This window comes from Nelumbo nucifera, chromosome 3 (genome assembly GCF_055504915.1).
Source record: "Nelumbo nucifera cultivar China Antique chromosome 3, China Antique-T2T, whole genome shotgun sequence".
Classification (NCBI taxonomy): domain Eukaryota; kingdom Viridiplantae; phylum Streptophyta; class Magnoliopsida; order Proteales; family Nelumbonaceae; genus Nelumbo; species Nelumbo nucifera.
The window spans coordinates 7,046,244-7,066,807 of record NC_142651.1 but is presented as its reverse complement, the minus strand read 5'-3'; the positions used below and the strand labels follow the sequence as shown (position 1 = coordinate 7,066,807).

Below are 20,564 nucleotides of genomic sequence, written 5' to 3'. Positions count from 1 at the left end.
AAACAAAAAACAAATTATTGACTGAAATCAGAGAAGTATACTTATAGTAAAAAAGTTGGTACTATTTCAGTGACAAAAATACACAGTATTCAAACTAAAGAAAATGCTGGGGGATCTAACTTCACTGTATCACCTTATTCTGGACACTAGTTTCAGATCATGCATGATATGATTAAAAATGTTGTTTCTGGTTGCACAAATGCAACTTTGTGGGAAAAACAAGGTCAAAACTATTCTTGGAGCATCCATAAAATAAGTCTAGTTATAATAAGAAATTGCCAGAATTATTATTTTCAAAAATAAATAAAAAGAAAAATTACCAGCATTATAGGTTGCAAAGTCCTTAAGTTATAGGTGTTAATCAAGTTTTCCTATTCATTATCAATAGCATGACATAAACAAGCCATCTTCAAGAATTAAACTTAAGCTCTTTTGGCACTCATTATTATAGCATATCCAATAAAAGTATAGAAAAGGCTCCAAAGTAATATATCTGAAATATCACTTAATAAAGAAATCCATGTACATTAAATGCATTTAGTACCTTTTGTTGTGGTAACGTATTGTTTCTACGACTCTTGTAATCATAATTTGGAACAGTAACTGCTTGCCCACGTTTTAGTTTCTCCATGCAAGAAAGTAAAAGATCTGTGTCGAAGGCGTCTGCAAAGAAATTAGATTAATAAATTATGTATGAAGAAGCATTACACACATTCACTAATCTTTTTCTTTTTATTGGGGGAGGGGTGTGGCGGTGGAGTATAATAAACTGAAATATTTTTTGATGTGTAATTGGTAAATGGTTAGCTGTCAGTAGTTAGAATTAATGAAGGTAGGATTCAATCCCAAGTTCAGTGGGTCCAACATCCCCAAGACTGAAAGAGAAGTTGCATTGAAGTACACAAATTGATTTCACTATTTTCCCAAGATATGCATGGGGAATATGACTATTTTATTTTTCTAACCTAGTCGCACCTGTGAAGAGTAGATTCCCATGTTTTTTCCTGAAAGATATCTCTGAATTCTTTCTTGAATATCATGATCCACCTGCCCAATGATATCCTCTAACTGAAATCACACTGCTCCCTTTGCCTATGGCTTTAACAGCACTCCAGTCTAGATCTATTGGGCACTAGTCAATGTAGTTCATCCACCACTCTATTATGGTTCGTTCAATTGCTTTTCTAGAGCTCTATATCTTATATATAGAGAGGTAGGCATATTCAGGGTGTGAGGTCCAATTAAGGTTTCCTATACTTAAGAGTTTTGGTCAAAACAAGAGAAGAATAACTTCTCTCCACCTTTAGATAGGAATCTCCATCTCTTTCTTTATAATGCGTGGTCAAAGATTAGAACATCTTTTTAATATTGCAGTCAGGTCAAACAACTCCTTTGCAATTGCTCTTAAGTCCTTGAAAATTATCATTTAGGCCTCTCATGCAAAGGTGAATACAATTCTACCCCTCCACACAATAGTGTTAGAATCTAGTTAGAAAACCACACGTATCATTGTTTGAACCAACCATTATCGAAATGGGATTTATCCAAGAGTTCTGCTCAGACTAAGAAACCATGTGAAGATCTCCTACTTACTCAGAAACATTTCTAGAGCATGTGCTAGAATATGACAACCCGAGTATACCAAGGATTCCTAATTCAATCAGGACACTACAAGACAAGCCCTAGGAAACTTTCCTATGAATCCTAGCACTGCAAGGACTCTTCCCATACTTCTGGGATAATAATACTAGAGTTCTAGTACAACTAGGATTGCTCCCCAACAGTCCCAATTCCCATACGAATCCTGATGTTGCCTTGAAACTTATATAGGAGTCCTACTCTCATTAAGATTCCATTACCAAAGTCCTAGTCCAACTAGAATTCCTGGCCAGAGTCCTAATGCAGGTAACTTTTTGGCTGTGACACTCTCCTCTTGTTTGAGGGTGTAAAAATCTCTTATTGGACATTCTCAAAACCATAACATCATATTCAACCTACCAACGTACAAAGTATGTCAGTTACAATCCAATAGTAACCTCACCCATCGTACATCAAAGTGATTGATTGTGACACTACACTCCCGAGAACTCTCCAAGTCCAAGGGAAAAAAAAGACTTTGCATTTGAGACTCTAAGTGATCCATTCCATTAGCAGTGACATATAAATCTGATGGATCAATATCAGTGTGCATCCAGTACACACCCACATGACAAATTGGAGTCTCACCACACCATATAATGGAAATTGTCTATATGCCAACCTTATAAGTGAACTACCTATGTTCACCCTTAGTTGAGATGTTCTAGGTTTACATGGAATCAGGTCACCTAGATCTCCCATGATAAGTCTCACTCATCACCTAAATGTCCTAAAATGTTACCTATGGACTCCATAATTACACATGAATATAGCCAATAAAGGAATGCCTTACAAGTAAAAGTCCCACTTTTATTTATGAATAAATCAGTACAAAGGTACAATATGGATTTAAATGAGTATATGGATATCATATTTCCAAAAAAGATTTCATGAGCTAAGCTAGCTGTCACTTTCTTATAACATGAGTAACAGCTAGTAAGTTCCTCTTTGCATTAACAATGGTTAAGTTCTTATTAAATGAATAGCTTTACAACAAATACATGGTGTAATTGACAAGAAATCTCTTGTAAATCCATTTTGTGATAAACAATGTGAACATTTTAAGATAGCCCATTGTCCAGGAAAGACTTTGGAAAGAAGAAACTGCAATAAGTTTATAACATGTGATATTAATGTAAGATGTACTTGTTTTAGTGGAAAATTTAAGGTTAGAGTTGCTACAAGATCTTTACCAGGATGGTCAAAGTTATATTCATGAACTTGTTTTAACTTTTCCTTACTCAGCATGCGGTAAAATGAGTCCTGCAAATCAATAGCATACATTTGTATAGATAAACAATGGAAAAAAAAAAGAAAAAGAATAAAAGTAGGCATCATATTGTACTTGTTGTGTCAAGTGATTTAGTGTTAGTGGGCCTGCTTAACATTCTATGTTTTACTGTTATGTTATTGGGCCTAAAATGGTTTTGTTCTTGTAATGTCTAGGTGTCCCATCACTAATCAGGGGCATTCTAGTCCTTTTATTGTATCTTCTTAATGTTAATATATATACTAGTTTCTAGGGCTGGCTGGAGATAGATTGCCGCCCATACACAGCTCTCTTCTCCTCTCATCTCTTCTTGCTCTTCTACTTCACCATTTCAGCAAACATGGTATCAGAGCATCAATCAACCTGATTGACTGGTTCTAGTTTCCCTTCTTTTTCTTCCATCTTTTGTTCTCTTTTTTTTTCTTTTTTTTCCTCTTTGTCTACTGTGAAGAAGCCCTAGGTCCGACCATAGACTACAGAAAGGTCTGTGTCTAGGGTTTCTCTTTGTAGGACCAAAGAGAGTTCCCCCAGCCTGTGTATGCCCTGTTAGCTTTTCTACAGCAGCCAGTAGCCATTCAGCTACTAGAGAGATCTGTGTAGAATAGATATAGGAAGAGGACTGAGTGGAGAGTCCTAGTTTCATCCTGAGAGAAAGAACTGATTACAGAAACTGTTCACAGTCAAGATTCGACTACAGATTCAGTAAGTGTTCTCAGTCCTACAGAAGCTGCTTTCAGTCCATACCTGATTTCAGGAAGTGTTCTCAGTCCAGATTTAGTTTCTGGGGTTGCTCTCAGTCCAGTTGTAAGGTTTCCCAGTCTATGAAGCTTCTTCTAACATCCGGTGGGTGTGGGAAGGGTACAGGACTTACAGTCAACAGGACTGTTATCAGTTCAGCAGGGTATTAGTTTCAGTTCAGTCACAGCTTCAGCAGCTTTTTAAACCTTGTTTTTTTGAAAGACAACAGTTGTGGGTTGCTGTTAGGAGCCAAACATGTCCATAATATCAGGAGAGGTACCCTCTAAGGAAAATAGGACTGGTGGGAGATCCTCAAACCTAGAAAATCCAAATCCGCATAGTCTGCAAATCACCAGTGTGTTTTTGGATGAATACAATTCCAGAGAATGGTTTGTTTCAGCCAAACTCTTCATTACTTCCTAGGAGCTTATGGGTTATATAAATGGAAAGAAGAAGGAACCTAAAGAAGATGATGCTGAGTACTCAATTTGGTGCAAGGAGAATGCTATTGTTATGTCCTAGCTGCTTGTTTCAATGACTCCAAGGGTTGCAAGGACTTCTCACTTCCCTACAGTCTTTAAGATTTGGGAGAAGGTGTTTAAAACCTATGGACAATGGAAAAACAATGCAAGGATCTATAGACTAAAACAAGATATTGTTGCATTGAGCAAGGGGATATGTCTATTGCAACTTATTTTGCAACCTTGGAAGGATTATGGGAAGAACTGGACCACCATCTTGTTCTTGACTGGGAGAATGCAAGAGATAAGGAGAGGCATGACAAACAGATAGAAGAAGACAAGGCTTTTAAGTTCTTGGCTGGCCTGGATCCAATATATGAAAGTATAAGATCTCAAATTTTGGGAAGAAATGAGCTTCTGGATTTACAACATGTTTACTATCTTGTAAGGAACAAAGAAGTTGGAAGAAAAGAGATGCAAGTAGACACCAAAGTGTAGCCTGTAGAGCATTCAGCCTTGATTTCCTCAAGCCAAAAAAGGGGGAAAGAATTCAGACAAGAGGCATCTCAAGTGCACTCATTGTGGAGGTGACAGCATTTAAAAGAGACTTTTTGGATCTTTACCCACATCTGAAACCAGCTGCATTAAGGACAAGAAGCCTCATAAGAGCCAAATAGCAAGTGGAAATGTTGTCATAAGTAATAGTGCTGAAAACCAAAAGAATACACCCACAGTTGTTCTTCCTCCAATGGGAAGACCACTAGTTCCCACACATCTAGGTCATTCTTAGATTTTACAACTAATGAAGTAGAAATCCTTAGCCGAGCCATGGCTTGATTGTAAAACAACCCACTTGCATCCTCTTCTCTTGCCAAATCAAGTACTATTTCTACTCGACTGATCCTATAGTGTCTAACTCTTAGATTATTGATTTCGGTGCTACTAACCATATGACACACATGTCTTCTTTATTTTCTTCTTATCGTCTGATGTCTGGCCAAGATAAGATGAGAGTAGTTGATGGTTCCTTCTCCACCATCTCTGGAAAGGGGGAAGTTAACCTAGGCAAGGATCTCTCTCTTAAATTTGTACTTCATGTTCCCAATCTTGCTTCAAATCAATTATCTGTTTCTAAGTTTACAAAAAACTTAAATTGTAACATAACATTATTTCCTACTTATTGTGTTTTCAGGACAAATTGACGGAGAGAATGATTGGGAGTTGTCATGAGTTTGGAGGTCTCTATTACTTTGATGTAGACATCAGTTCAGCCTTACAATCATCTACTGTCAATGGTTGGGAAAATGAGGAGTCGGTAGTTAGGTTACATTTATGGCATGCTAGGCTAGGTCATTTGTCTTTTTCTTTGGTGCAAGGATGGTTTCCTGAGTTGTTTAAGTTTGTTTTGAGTCAGAGTTTGGTTTGTGAAGTGTGTAAATTGCCAAAACAATGTAGAAATCTTTATCCAATTTCTAGTAGTGAAATTCAAGCTCCTTTTGATTTAGTCCATTCTGACGTGTGAAGCCCTTTAACCCCTTATTTCTGTAGATGGCTTTTGTTATTTTATCAGATTTATTGATTACTATTAACGACGCACATGGATCTACTTGTTAAAAGGATGTGATGGAGTTCTACAGATGACCATGGTATTTTATAAAATGATTGAAACTCAGTTTGGGAAGAAGATTAAGCAATTTCGCTCAAACAATACTGCTGCGTATTTTGAAAACTACTTGAATCTGTTTATGAGAATACAACCAAATGCAATATATTTCTTAACACGCCCCCTTAAACTCAAGGTGGGAAAACTAGCTTGAGTTTGCAAGTAAGGATGTTGAAGCAACCTCCATGAAAATTAGATGTGCTGTTGAAGCAACAACCATGAAACTTGAGATGTTGAAGGGGCCTCTTAGAGACCAAAGTTCGATGTTAGAAAGCGAAATTAACTCATATCGGAAAGCCGGAGTAAAGCAAAGTCATGATCTAGTAATCACCAACCTGAAGCAACAGTGCACCAATACACCACAAACTACCACATCACTAAACTTTTCTCAAACACCAAGGAAGCTTCACACACTCACCAACAGTCTACCAATGCACCAAAAACTACCACATCACTAAGACTTTTCTCGAATACCAAAGGAGCTTCACACATTCACCAACAAAGTTATCACCAAATCACAAACCATCACTAATCACCACACAATGAGTATTGATCACAGAACCAATCATGACATCACAAAGCTGCCCCTCTTCGAACTGTCGAGAAGAGGGACCTTAGAAACACACCACCAACTCACAAATAACCACAACTTGAGGCATCAAAGCCTTATTTCCAACTCACAAAGCACTGCAACATGGGGCATTAAAGCCTTTTTTTCCAACTTGCAAAACACATTTACCAATAGTAGTCAACTGTTAACGGTAGTGGTCAACATTAACTGCAGCAGTCAACTGTTTTAATGAGCAGTCAGCTGCTTTAACATGCTCTCAACACCTACACCACAACGACACCATAATTTCCACTACTGCTGGCATTTCCATAGCCACCAGAGTTTCCACCACCAGTGCCATAGCTGCCACTAGCACCACTTCCACCAGAACCTCCACTATTGTAGCTACCGTTGCTGCCACCTCCACTGCCAAAGTTGTTACTACCATATCCACCACTGTCGGCACCACCATAGCTTCTTCAACACTTCCATAGTCTTCTTCACTAGTAGTGCAGCTTCAATGTTCAGCAAATTAGGGCTAATCAAAACAACCCTAAGAGAGTTCCATGAGCAGAAAGAGAGATGAACACAAACACAGTAGAATGTTCAGACCAATGTGCAGTTTAAAAAACAAGGAAAGCAGATCAGGTCGTGGCCTACTTTGATACCATGTCAATCAGCAAGAGAATGGTAAACCAAGAATAAAATAGGAAGAAGAAAGAGAGAAAGAACAAAGATTTAACGTGGTTCATCTCGGTAGCCTATATTCAAAGGAGAGAGAGAAAACATTCACTATGAGAAGAAGAGATACAAGACTGACCTCTCTACAAATTCACAACAAATGCCCTCAGTCACTCAACCCTAATCCCACACAACCAATGGCCTAAATAAGCAAGAGACCAAATTATATCAGAATAACACACAGGCCCTCTTCCTCCCATAAATACATACAATCAAGGTTCAAAATATCAATAAACCTGATATGCCGGTATTGGTGTATCGGTAGCTTTTTTTGATTTTTTTAGTTTTTTCAAATCTGCTTCAGAGGGACCGGTTTAAGGTCCATCTACCCTCTGAATCGGTCAGGATCCCAAAACACCCCCTGTAGGGGGGTATCGAGAAGCCCCCGATACGGCCTGATACGTATTGATACTTTGAACCTTGCATACAAGTCCCCAAAATTTATCGATATTACAAATATACCCTTGTAACCTCCAACACTCTCCCTGAAAGAAAACCCAAATACAATATATTTCTCAACATAGACAAGCAAGACTGTTATTACTGCCTTTTTTTGCATGTGGCTATCTGCCATTTTTAGCATCCTCTTTAGTGGGTAAATAGTTAGTCTACATGATCTCATTCTTGAATGCGTACTTTCTTGAATTTGAAAAGTTAATTGGTGAAAGTTGTCTACCCTTGTTATTTTTCTTAATTTCTGATTGGCATGTCAACTAAGTTTTTCTTTGAAAACAAATAGATGTGGGGTCTTATTTAATTGTTTGTTTCTCTCTTAATTGAATGAAAAGGTGGCCTTGGCACAACGGTTGGGTTGCTCCATTGCAACCTGGGTGAGAAAGGTTCAAATCTTGGAAACAGCCTCCCTATATGTGCAGTGGTAAGGCTGCATACATCTGTCCCTCCCCAAACCCTACATTGGCAGGAGCCAATGGACTACCTTTTTTTTAATCTAATAGAGGCCATTGCCTCATATAATGGCAAAATCTTGGGTTGACAAGGGTGAGAATATGAGAGCAGCCACTTTGTGTGAAAAATGCCAAAGGATAGGTCCATATCCAGTCCACCCCTTCCAAGACCCCAGATAGTTGGAACCAAAATTGGGCAATGGCTTTATTTTATGCCTTATTGCCTTCTAATATTCAGTTAAATGTATAGACAACACACAAGCAGTTCCTTGTTCACCTACAAGCTCTAATCTTTATTTTTCTTTTCTAGTTACTTGTAAACTTACAAATTTTCTATCGTAGTTTACATGTTATATGTTATATCTTTCCTCTATGAACATTTTTGATTTATCTTAGGATGCCTGAATTTTTCTAGGGCCCTAGAAAGATTTTTTCCCCTTAAGAAATTATCAGGCTTCAAGAGAAATATTCTATATTACTAAAACAATTTTCTATGATAAGAATAACCAAGGAACCAATAGAAACATTATTAAATTGCCTATCAAATGGATACAAACAACACATGGAATTGTCATAGAAATCACCATTTTTATTATCTGAGTTATCTTGACTAGTTTTATGTTGTTTAGATTGCATTGTGATGTTTTATTACAGAACCATTTATTTATTATTAGTCCCATGCAGTAGCAAAAAATTAGAAAGTTTTTGGAGTCTTTAGTCTCAATCAGAACAAGAATACACTCTGAGGACCAATAGTTTAACAATTAATATGGCACTGAATAGATTGGAAATTGGAATGGTGGAATAGGACTCGTGTAGCCAATTTCATATAGTTGTGACAAGGCTTGTTGAGTTGAGTACTCTCAATCAAAACTAAAATTTGGGTATATACTATTTTTGAGATATCAACAATATCAGAAAAAGGGTATGGTATGGGCCTTGAAACCAGTTCTGTTTTTCATTGAATACATGAGCTGGAAACCCATTGAAGTGACACACTAATCATGAAAAGGAAGTTTCAGGGGTTCGCAAGATTCAAACTTATGCCAAAGAGATGTAAAAATACTCCTTATTCTATAAATATTGTCTTTCTGATTCAATATTTTTTATTTGCATTTAAGCATTTCTCCTAGATTGAGGAAGATATCACCTAGAGAGTTAGAGCAAGATGGGCAAAATGGAGGGGTGCATCTAGACTTTTATTTTGTAGATAAATACCACTTAGACTAAAAGGAAAATTCTATAATAACAGTTGTAAGGCCAGTTATGTTGTATGGAACAAGAGGGTTGACCAGTCAAGAACCAACATGTCCAGAATATCTTTTTTGAAAGATCAATAGAAAGTTTTCATTAAACTGAAAAAGAGGTACAGTACAAAACTTTTGGTTGTCAAGTTGACAAACCAAGCAAAGGTACATCACTCAAACTGAAAATATCTTCATTACAGGGCTGTAACTCAAGAGTACTCCAAAAGTTTTCTAACAAATCAGCTTTGTTCACTGTGTCGAACTCTGGAAGCTGTGGCACCCAATCAGCTTTGTTCACTGCAGCTATCAGAAGATCTATAGTCTTTGACTTATCTTCAAAAATCCTTCTGTTCCTCTCATTCCATATAGACCAGCAAACTGCAAATGGAATGCAGCTCCACATGATTCTAGCCTTCTTGCTTCCTCTGAATTTTGGCCATTTGGAGAATATTTCTGCTGGGGATAAAGGTTGGAAGACACTGACCCCGAACAGAAATGAGAACTTCCAAATGAAATGTTCTGCACTACAAGAAAAGAACAGTTGCAGTGCTGTTTCCTCGTCCAAGTTTCATAAGCAATAGAAGCTTGCCATGTGAAATCCTCTGTTCTTCAAGTGATCTGTAGTAGTGCTGTTTCCTCCTCCAAGTTTCATAAGTAATAGAAGCTTGCCATGTGAAATCCTCTGTTCTTCAAGTGATCTGTAGTAGTGCTGTTTCCTCCTCCAAGTTGCATGAGTAACAGAAGCTTGCCATGTGAAACCCTCTGTTCTTCAAGTGATCTGTAGTAAGAATGCTGTCATGTGCTACCAACCAAGCAAATGCCTCAATCCTAGGGGTACCCCATACACCTTTTATCTGCTCTGCCTCCACACTTTCTCTTGTTAGAGCCTTGTAGAAAGACTTCACTGAAAATATTCCTTCTTTGCACTCTTTCCACCAAAGGCCATCTCCTGTGCTCCTAGAGATACTTGTGCCTTCTAATTTCTCCAATAGCAGAATACATTCTTCAACTTCTTGATCAAGTAAAGGTCTTCTAAATTTTGGGGGACCAAATCAGATGCTCCCCTCTCCATTCATAGCACTGATCCATTGTGATTTGCTGCTCAGACAACATGTATAACCTTGGACAGACCTCACAGAGTTTCCCTATCCCAAGCCATTCATCTTCCCAAAACCTCACTTTTACCCATCCCCCACTTTAAAACTAACCCGACCCCTGAACTCCTGATTAAATCTCATGATCCCTTTCCAAATGCTTACCCCGTAAGAACTCCTTACTTCTCTTGGTTCCCACCCAAGCCTTACTACTCCATATTTTCCAACTACCACCCTTCTCCATAAGGCTTCCCTCTCCCTTTCTTGACCAAATCTCCACAACCATTTCCGTAATAATGCCTTGTTAAAAGGTTTTATCCTTCTCAGCCCTACCCCTTCCCAAAGAAAATATTTCTGAATCTTCTCAATTTTCATAGCCACCTCCTTAGGAACCTTCAGCAATGAAAGTGATAAGCCCCATAAGAAGAATATCCCAGATGAAACACTTCAGGCCCATCAGGCCCATTCAAAGGTCCAGAGCGCCGCAAGGGTTACTCCAATTATGTTTGTATACACATGTTGCCCACGTACTGAATAGAGGCATGTGTGCTCAGAGGTTGTTATGGGTTGTATGGCCATGCACTATAAAGGCCAACCTGCATTGTGTGAATGGGCAGGAATCATTTAGCAGAATATCCTTCTCTCTCTCTCTCTCTCTCTTCTCTCTCGACCCCATTTTCATCTGTTTCAAGAGGGCGAGCTCCCTCGAACCAGCTCATCGACAACCCAGTTAGAGCAGGGTCTTAACAGTTGGTATCAGAGCCTAGCCACAATGCTGACCACTAGATCCTCGTCGGCAGAGGAACGTATTGATCGTATAGAAGGGGAAGTCCACCAGATCACCAGTGAGTTGAGGGAAATCAAGGAGACTCTCTCAGCTCTGGTAGGCCAGTTCGAGCGAATCTCGGCAGGACCCAGAACCCCAGAGGTGGAAGGATCTAGCAGCAACGGCATACGGCGAGGAAGAGCGTACCCAGTCAAGGCTGCTAAGATCGACTTTCCTATGTACTCAGGTGATGATCCCATTCCATGGATTTACCGGGCTGAACGTTATTTCGACTTCCATGAGACCCCAGCAGATCAGAGGGTCTCCATTGCCGCCATACACATGGATGGCGAAGCCATTATGTGGTACCAGTGGTACCAGAAAACCCACCCTCAGACCACATGGCTAGACCTTACCGAAGCATTACGTGTGAGGTTCGAGCCTTCCGGGTATGAGAACTTTAATGAATCACTCTCCAGAGTGAAGCAAACTAGTACAGTAAGAGAACATCAGAAGGACTTTGAAAGGTTAGCCACTCGGGTTCATGACTGGCCAGAGACAGCCCTGGTGGGTTGCTTTATAGGCGGCTTAAGGGATGAAATAAGAATTGAAGTGAACACCATGCAGCCAACCACCTTGATGGCGGCAGTGGGCCTGGCCAAGCTCCAAGAAGAAAGGATGGACCAATTACAGAAGCTGGGGAGGCCAAATGGGCCTCAGGCGGGTCTGAATCAGAAAGGACCTTACCCAAAGATTGACCCAATACCGGGACCTCTCCTACCAACCCCCACCACCCCCCACAAACCCGTTCCCTTACCAGCCCCACCGAATAGGAAGCTGGGAGCTATGACCCTCCCCTACCGGAGACTATCATGGACCGAGATGTAGGCCCGTAGAGAGAAAGGTCTCTGCTACAATTGTGATGAAAAGTTCGTCCCTGGCCACAAATGCAAGGCCCAACAAGTGTTCCTACTACAAGTAGAAGGGGAAGAGGAACCGGATACCCAAACGGGAGACCCGGGAATACAAAAGATGGAGGTGGAACCGGAGGAGGAATGCTACGTCATATCCCTACAGGCTTTGGTGGGTTATCAGGCCCCCAGGACCATGCGAGTGAAAGGGCTGATAACAGGAAAGAGCATTGCTGTCCTGATTGACAGCAGGAGCTCCTTGAACTTTATTACTCCTCAGTTGGCTGATCGACTGGGGTTAGCAGTGGAACCGGTTTCCCAATTTGCTGTAAACGTGGCAAATGGCCACCAAATCACCTGTGGTGGGAGGTGCAAGGCGGTGGAGTTGGGGATTCAGGGGTATAGATTTAAGGTGGACCTACATCCATTAGAGTTCACAGGGGATGATATTGTCCTGGGCATACAATGGCTACAATTGTTGGGCCCAGTGGTGTGCGACTGGACTGAGTTGACCATGCAGTTCACCCACGATGGTAAACCTTGTACACTGAAGGGGGTTAAAGCCCAGCCCATAGCCGCAGGAAGTTTGGAAGCCGTCTTCAAGGCCTGCCAACATGGCTCAACACCCTTGCTGATGAGTATGGGCTCAATGCATGCAGGGCCCACTCCAATCACAGGAAGTAATAACCCAGCCCCTGACCAAACCCAGCAACTCCAATTACTGCTTCGAGCCTATTCAGATGTTTTCCCAGAACCCACTACACTACCACCCCCTTGAGCCCATGACCATCGGATCCCCATCCAACCCGGAGCTCCACCCGCCAATGTCAGGCCCTACCGCTACCCCCATTACCAAAGAGTGGAAGTAGAGCGAGTGGTGACAGCTGTTAGTCAAGGGACTAATTCGGCCCAGCATCAGTCCATACTCATCACCGGTGATTTTGGTGAGAAAGAAAGACAGGAGTTGGAGGTTTTGCGTGGATTATAGAGCCCTGAACAACATCACGGTCAAGGACAGGTACCTCATACCGCTGATTGAAGAATTACTCAATGAATTGGGCCAAGCTAAGTATTTTTCCAAAATGGACCTACAGTCAGGCTACCAGTAGATCCGGATCCACCCAGATGGCATACACAAAACTGTCTTCAGAACCTCAGATGGACACTTTGAGTTCCTTGTGATGCCGTTTGGACTGACCAATGCCCCTTCTTCATTCCAGAGGATTATGAACGGAATTTTTAAACCTTACCTGCGTCTCTTTGTTCTGGTGTTCTTTGATGACATACTAGTTTATAGTTCCAGTTGGGCTTCTCACTTGGAACACTTGCAATGTGTTTTAAACTTACTGCGGCAGCAACAACTATTTGCTAAGCCCTCAAAATGTTCGTTTGGACATACCCAAATTAGTTACTTGGGCCACATCATTTCTGGAGGGCATGTGCGCACAGACCCGGAGAAGACTGAATGCATGATCTCCAGGGCCCGGCCCAACTCCCCAAAAGCTCTTAGGGGGTTCCTGGGGTTAACCGGTTACTACCGGAGGTTCATTAAGGGGCATCGAATACTTGCAGCACCTCTCACCCGACTACTCAAGAAGCATTCATTCAAATGGGATCAGAAGGCAGAAGAAGCCTTTCAAGCACTTAAGGAAGCTGTCACCTCACCTCCTACACTGGCCCTTCCTAACTTTGAGTTGGAGTTCATAGTAGAGGCTGAAGCTTCGGGTACCAGAATTGGTGCAGTCCTGATGCAGCAGGGCCAGCCCTTGGCCTACTTCAGCAAGGCCCTCTCTCCACAGGCCCAAGCCAAGTCCACCTACGAGAAGGAGCTCATGGCCATCGCCCTAGCAGTCCAAAAATGGAGAGCTTACCTGCTGGGCCGGCGGTTCATTGTCAGGACTGACCACTGCAGTATCAAGCACTTGTTGGAGCAGAGAGTTTTGGGCCCTGACCAGCACAAATGGGCCTACAAGCTGATGGGGTATGATTTTGCTATCGAATACAAGCCAGGACCCTCCAATGCAGTAGGGGACGCCCTCTCCAGAGCTGAAAACCTGTGCTCATTGGGCGTGTCTTGACCGAGCTACCCATTGACATCACAGCTGAAACAGGAAGCCCAGGACAACCCCCAATTAACCCAGATACAGGCCCAGGTGCAGGAGGATGCGGCCCAGGCCCCAGGATACACACTTCAGAATGGGCTTCTCTACTACAAGGGACGGATGGTGGTGTCGAGTGAGTCCAAATACCATCAGGAGCTGCTGCGGCTCTTTCATAACTCAGCCCAAGGAGGGCACTCGGGAGTTCTGCAGACCTATAAACGTTTAGCCGCCCATTATTACTGGAAAGGAATGAAGCAAATGGTCCGGGAGTTTGTGACCCAATGCACCATGTGTCAATAGAAGAAGTACAGCACCCAGAACCCAGCCGGACTGCTGCAACCCCTGCCAATACCCGAACAGGTATGGGAAGAAGTAACCATAGACTTCATAACGGGGTTGCCCACATCCCAAGGGAAATCCGTAGTGCTAGTGGTGGTAGACCAGCTGAGCAAATATGCAACTTTATAAGCCTCTCATGACCCTATACAGCAGCCACGGTGGCCCAAGCTTTACATCCGAGAGGTGGCCAAGCTCCATGGGACCCCTCAGTCCATCTTGACGGACCGGGGTCTGCTTTTCATGAGTGCCTTCTGGAAGGCATACTTCACAGCCCAAGGGGTCCAGATGTTGCACTCCACTAGCTACCACCCCCAGACGGACGGGCAACCGGATGTCGTCAACAGATGTTTGGAGACTTATCTGAGATGTTTTGTGGGCGATAGGCCCAAGTAGTGGGCCCAATTGCTGCCCTAGGTGGAATACTGGTATAACACCACCTTCCAGGTGTCTGCCGGGACCACCCCCTTCAAGGTGCTATATGGTTACAAACCTCCTTCTATACTGCCTTATGAACAGGGCACGTCACCAGTAGCCGAGGTGGACACACAGCTGCAGGCCAGAGACACTACCCTGAAGCTCCTCAAATTCCATCTACAGCAGGCCCAACAGCGAATGAAGCTGGCCTATGACAAGAAGCACCACGAACTGGAGTTCTCCGTCGGGGATTGGGTCTATCTTCGGCTCCAGCCGTATCGGCAGACCTCAGTGGCGAGGAGGGTGTCTCAGAAGCTCTCTCCTCAGTTCTTTGGCCCATTTCAAGTGGCATAACGAGTCGGGCCAGTAGCATACCGTCTCTGCCTAGCATCTGACTGCCAACTACATCCCATATTCCATGTCAGCCTCCTTAAGCCCTGTGTGTCTCCTACCGATACTATCAGTCCTACTCTCCCACCATTCACCGAGTCAGGGGAGGTACTATTTGAGCCCAAGATGATTAAGGACTTACGCTGGGTTCGCAAGGGAAGGAAGGTGATCAAACAGGCCTTGGTAGTATGGCATGGCTTGCCTCAGGAGGATGCCACGTGGGAAGACTACATTCAGCTTCAGAAGCAGTTTCCTACACTTGACCTTGAGGACAAGGTCGTTCTTGAAGAAGGCAGGATTGATAAGCCTCATAAGAAGAATATCCAAGATGAAACACTTCAGGCCTATCCGGCCCATTCGGAGGTCCAGAGTGTTGCAAGGGTTACTCCACCAATTACGTTTGTATACACACGTCGCCCACGTACTGAATAGAGGCATTTGTGCTCAGAGGTTGTTATGGGTTGTACGGCCATGCACTATAAAGGCCAACCTGCATTGCGTGAATTGGCAGGAATCATTTAGCAGAATATCCTTCTCTCTCTCTCTCTCTCTCTCTCTCTCTCTTCTCTCTCGACCCCATTTTCATCTGTTTAAGGAGGGAGGGATTGTTGGGACCCAAACACTCCCTCCGAACCCAACTATGGGAGTGGAGCAGACCACCACCCATCAGCATTTCACAAGGAGACAGAAAGGACACGCGGCAGAGCCCCCATAGTTAGTTACACTCGGAACCTTCCAGAGTTAGTTACTCTACAGCCAGAGGATATTCTCTCCATGATACCTACCAGAGTTAGTTACTCTGCAACCAGAGGATATTCTCTCCATGATTACACACCTGTAGACCAGCTATATAAGGCCATAATCATATAATAAAGGGTGTGAATGAATATCTCTTTATTTCTCTCTCTGAGTCCATCTTCTTCCTACCTCCCCTTCTCTTCTCTCCCTTCATCTTCTGTTTCAGGAGGCTAAGCCACCCTCGAAGGGGCTTCCGAGGTGAGCGGTAACTCATCAGGGAGCTCCCTCGAACCAGCTCATCGGCAACCCAGTTAGAGCAGGGTCTTAACAGAAAGGTAGTAAGTTGGTAGGCTAGAGAGAACACTCCTTATAAGTGTAATCCTGCCTCCCAAGGAGAGATATTTAGCTTTCCATCTGTTTAAATCTCCTCTCAACTCTCTCTATAAGGGGCTTCCATATATTACCCGCTGCTGTACTAGACCCCACTGGCAGCCCAAGATATTGGAATGGAAGTTCTCCAACCTTACAGCCCAATACCACTGCAAATTGCTCCATCTCCTCCCTATTTAAATTTCCCACCCCTACCAATGAGCTTTTTTCTAGGTTCACTTTCAACCCAGTCAGCATCTCAAAGTTGGCCAAGATGGCTCTTAGGTTCAAGATTTGGTTTATTGAAGCATCTAAAAATATTAATGTGTCGTCTGCAAATTGAAGGTGAGAGATACATGGACCTTCTGCTCCTACTTTAAAACCTTCTATCCAACCCTTTTGGACTCCCTTCTTCATCAAGAGGTTTAGTGCTTCCATTACTATTACAAACAGCAAGGGGGAGATTGGATCCCCTTGCCTCAACCCTCTAGAAGCTTGGAAAAAGTCAGTTGACAAATCAGCATTGAAAAGGAAGCTGATGAAATGTACCTGTTGGAAAACGTGGGGTTACTGGTTCAGATCTGAAAATAGAATTGTATATATTCCTAGGATTGTGGAAGGATTGATTTAGAAAGTTTTTTCTTTCTATTTTTGTACTTTCTATTTTCTCTTCTTTCTATTTTTTCTTCTTCCTATTTTCTTTTCTTTCTATTTATTGCAGCAGCTTACTGTATAAATATGCCCATTGGCAATAGAATGAAACATATCAGTATTCTACCATTCCAAAACATGGTATCAGAGCTCTAGGTTTGTCAACCTTGAGATTTTTTTCGGCCTTCATTTCCAGTTTTTTGTGTTTTTCTCTTCTGGCCTTCAGTGTTGATCTGTAACCAGAAGTGTTCCTTTATTCTCCTTTCCTGCTGGCCTTATTTTTCCTCCATTAACAATGTCCGACATGACTGCAACAAGTGCTCCCGTCCAAACCAATGAAGGAGCAACAAATCCTCATCCCCACACTGGTGATTTGCAGAATATTCAGGCAACATATAGACTGAATGGCCAGAATTACTTGAAGTGGTCACAACTAGTGCGTACCTATTTGAAGGGAAAAGGAAAAATTAGTCACCTCCTTGGAACAGGACCAAGGTTGGGCGAGCCAAATTTTGATGCTTGGGAGGAAGAGGACTCCATGATTATGTCATGGTTGTGGAGTTCAATGACACCCGAGATCAGTGATACTTGTATGTTTCTTCCCTCTGCAAAGGCTATTTGGGATGTTGTCCGACAAACCTATTCCAAAGCCCATGACGTTGCTCGTGTCTATGAGGTCAAAGTGAAGACTGTGGCAGCCAAACAAGGGAGAAGGAGTGTCACAGAGTATGCAAATCTGCTGCAAAATTTATGGCATGAGCTTGATCATTATCGGGTTCTTGAGACAAAGTGCGCAGATGATGTTGTGATCTTGAAGAATTTTATTGAAAGAGATAGGGTGTATGATTTTTTGGTCGGACTGAATGCTGAATTTGATCAGGTCCGAATACAAATTCTTGGCAAAGAAGAAGTGCCTCCATTGAATGAAGTCATAGCCCTTGTCAGAGCTGAGGAAAGCCGCCGTGGAATCATGCTTGAGCCAAAAGATCCCGAAGGCTCAGCCATGGTGGCAAGGGGAGGAAGTTACAGTGGTTCAAAGGGTGAGAACAATCACAACTTGGCTCGTGACACAACCACCCGTGACTCTAACGATAACCTCTGGTGCACCTATTGCAAGAAGCCCAGACACACGAAAGATCGATGTTGGAAACTTCATGGGAAACCTCCCACATCCAGCAAGGAATGGGGAAATCGAGGAGTTTCAAAAGGAGTTCAACAGGCCCATAATGTCTCCACAACCCCGCAGCAAGAACACTCAAGTCAGGGACCATTTAATGATGAAGAAATTGAAAGGCTAAGGTGCTTCCTGAAATCCTTGAAACCAGGAAGTGGTTCTACCTCTCTTGCTCTCTCAGGTGAGTCTTTATCTCTAGGATTACATGCCTCGGCTAGAAGACCGCTGCCCCGTTAGGAGTTTCAAAAGGAGTTCAACAGCCCCATAATGTCTCCACAACCCCGCAGCAAGAACACTCAAGTCAGGGACCATTTAATGATGAAGAAATTGAAAGGCTAAGGTGCTTCCTGAAATCCTTGAAACCAGGAAGTGGTTCTACCTCTCTTGCTCTCTCAAGTGAGTCTTTATCTCTAGGATTACATGCCTCGGCTAGTGTTTTTCCATGGATTCTTGATTCTTGAGCTACTGACCACATGACACCCTCTTCACTACATTTTCTCACCTATACACCCTGTCCTAGTAATAGAAAAATTTCTGTTGCTGATGGTTCTTTCACCACAGTGGCAGGGATTGGGAATATTCAAATTACTCCATCCCTATTACTTAAAAATGTGCTTCATGTTCCTAAGTTATCCACTAGCCTTATCTCTATACATAAACTCACCCAGGATGTGAACTGCAATGTTGTGTTCTTCCCTTCTTACTGTGTATTTCAGGACCAGGTTTCGGGGAAGAAGATTGGACTTGCTTAGGAAAGAGATGGACTCTACTACCTTGAAGCAACCAGCAAATCATCTCACACTGTTATGCATGTCACACACGAGTCATTCTTATCTACCTCCAATAAAGATTTAATTTGGCGCCATCATTTTCGTTTTGGTCATCCTTCATTTCCTATTTTAAAAACAATGCTTCCTTCCTTGTTTAAAGGAATTCATGTTGAAACCTTTCATTGTGATGTTTGTGAACTTGCTAAGCACAAAAGGGTTTCTTTCCCAATCAGCAATAAAAGATCTTCAACTCCTTTTTATTTGGTTCATTCGGATATATGGGGCCCTTCTCAAATTCCCAACATTACTGGTTCAAGATGGTTCGTCACCTTTATTGATGATTGCACTAGGGTCACATGGATTTTTCTTCTTAAGTCTAAATCTGATGTGGGTACGATTCTTCCCAACTTTCATAACATGGTCCAAACTCAGTTTGGTGTGAGAATTAAAAGGTTTTGATCTGATAATGCTACAGATTATTTTAATCAGAATTTGTCCCCATTTTTTCAGAAAGAAGGCATTGTGCATGAATCCTCTTGTGTTAACACTCCCCAACAAAATGGGGTAGCTGAGAGAAAAAATGGCCATCTTTTGCAAACCACCCGAGCCTTTCTCTTTCAAAATCAGGTGCCAAAACAATATTGGGGGGAAGCTGTCCTTACTGCTACCTACACCATAAATAGACTACCATCTAAAGTTCTTGACAACCGAAGCCCAATACAAGTCCTTTCTCAATTTTACCCTGATATTCGAGCCTCAAATAATCTCACACCAAGAATTTTTGGCTGCACTGCCTTTGTTCATGTCCATAATAAGGGAAAATTAGACCCACGAGCAATCATGTGTGTCTTCTTGGGATATTCCCCAACTCAAAAAGGTTATAAATGTTATCATCCAGCCACCAGAAAATTCTACACCTCCATCGATGTCACATTTGAGGAAGTAAAATCTTTTTTCACTCAACCTTATCTTCAGGGGGAGCCCTCATTAATGGAAGATAAGGCCTCGGATCTACTCTCCCTAGATGTATTACCCTCCTCACAGACATTCAACCGTCAAGAATCACATCCCTCTGAGTCACATTCCTCTGAGCCCCACATTCCCGAGTCTCAACAAGAGTCAAACAACCCGACCATTGAACCAAATTCGGACACTGTTAACCCCACGAATGATGTGCATGATAATGTGAGATATATGCAGGTTTACTCTAGGAGGAAAAATCCAGATCCTCAACCTGTGCAAGTCCAAGATTCAACTCCTAATCCTAGAACTGAGGGATGCTTAGATCCTGAACCTACACCTTCACAGTCTGAGTATGAGTATGACATACCTATTGCACTGAGAAAAGGAACCAGAGAATGTACCAAACGCCCATTGTACCCTTTAGCCAAATATGTATCATTCCAAAGATTCTCTAAATCCCATAAAAGTTTTCTAGCCAGCCTTAACACCATTCCAATTCCTAATACTCTAGCCGAGGCACTTTCTAATAAGGAGTGGAGAAAAGCCATGAGAGTGGAAATGGAGGCATTAGAAAAAAACAACACATGGGAAGTTGTGGATCTACCAAGAAACAAGAAGACGGTAGGTTGTTAATGGGTGTTCACAATTAAGTACAAATCTGATGGGTCAT

At 42.2% G+C, this 20,564-nt stretch overlaps 1 protein-coding gene across 2 annotated transcripts in view; it reads right to left on the bottom strand.

Annotated features, from left to right (window-relative positions):
• The window catches only part of LOC104593057 (uridine kinase-like protein 3), a 42,994-nt gene that overhangs the window by 16,406 nt on the left and 6,024 nt on the right, over nucleotides 1–20,564 (bottom strand). For both annotated transcript variants that reach the window (XM_010252724.3, XM_019197011.2), the window contains exons 4-5: nucleotides 2,832–2,901; nucleotides 545–663 (exon numbers count right to left, since the gene is read on the bottom strand). In XM_010252724.3, the coding sequence (XP_010251026.1) occupies nucleotides 545–663; nucleotides 2,832–2,901 (189 nt within the window). The remainder of the gene's footprint in view (nucleotides 1–544; nucleotides 664–2,831; nucleotides 2,902–20,564) is intronic.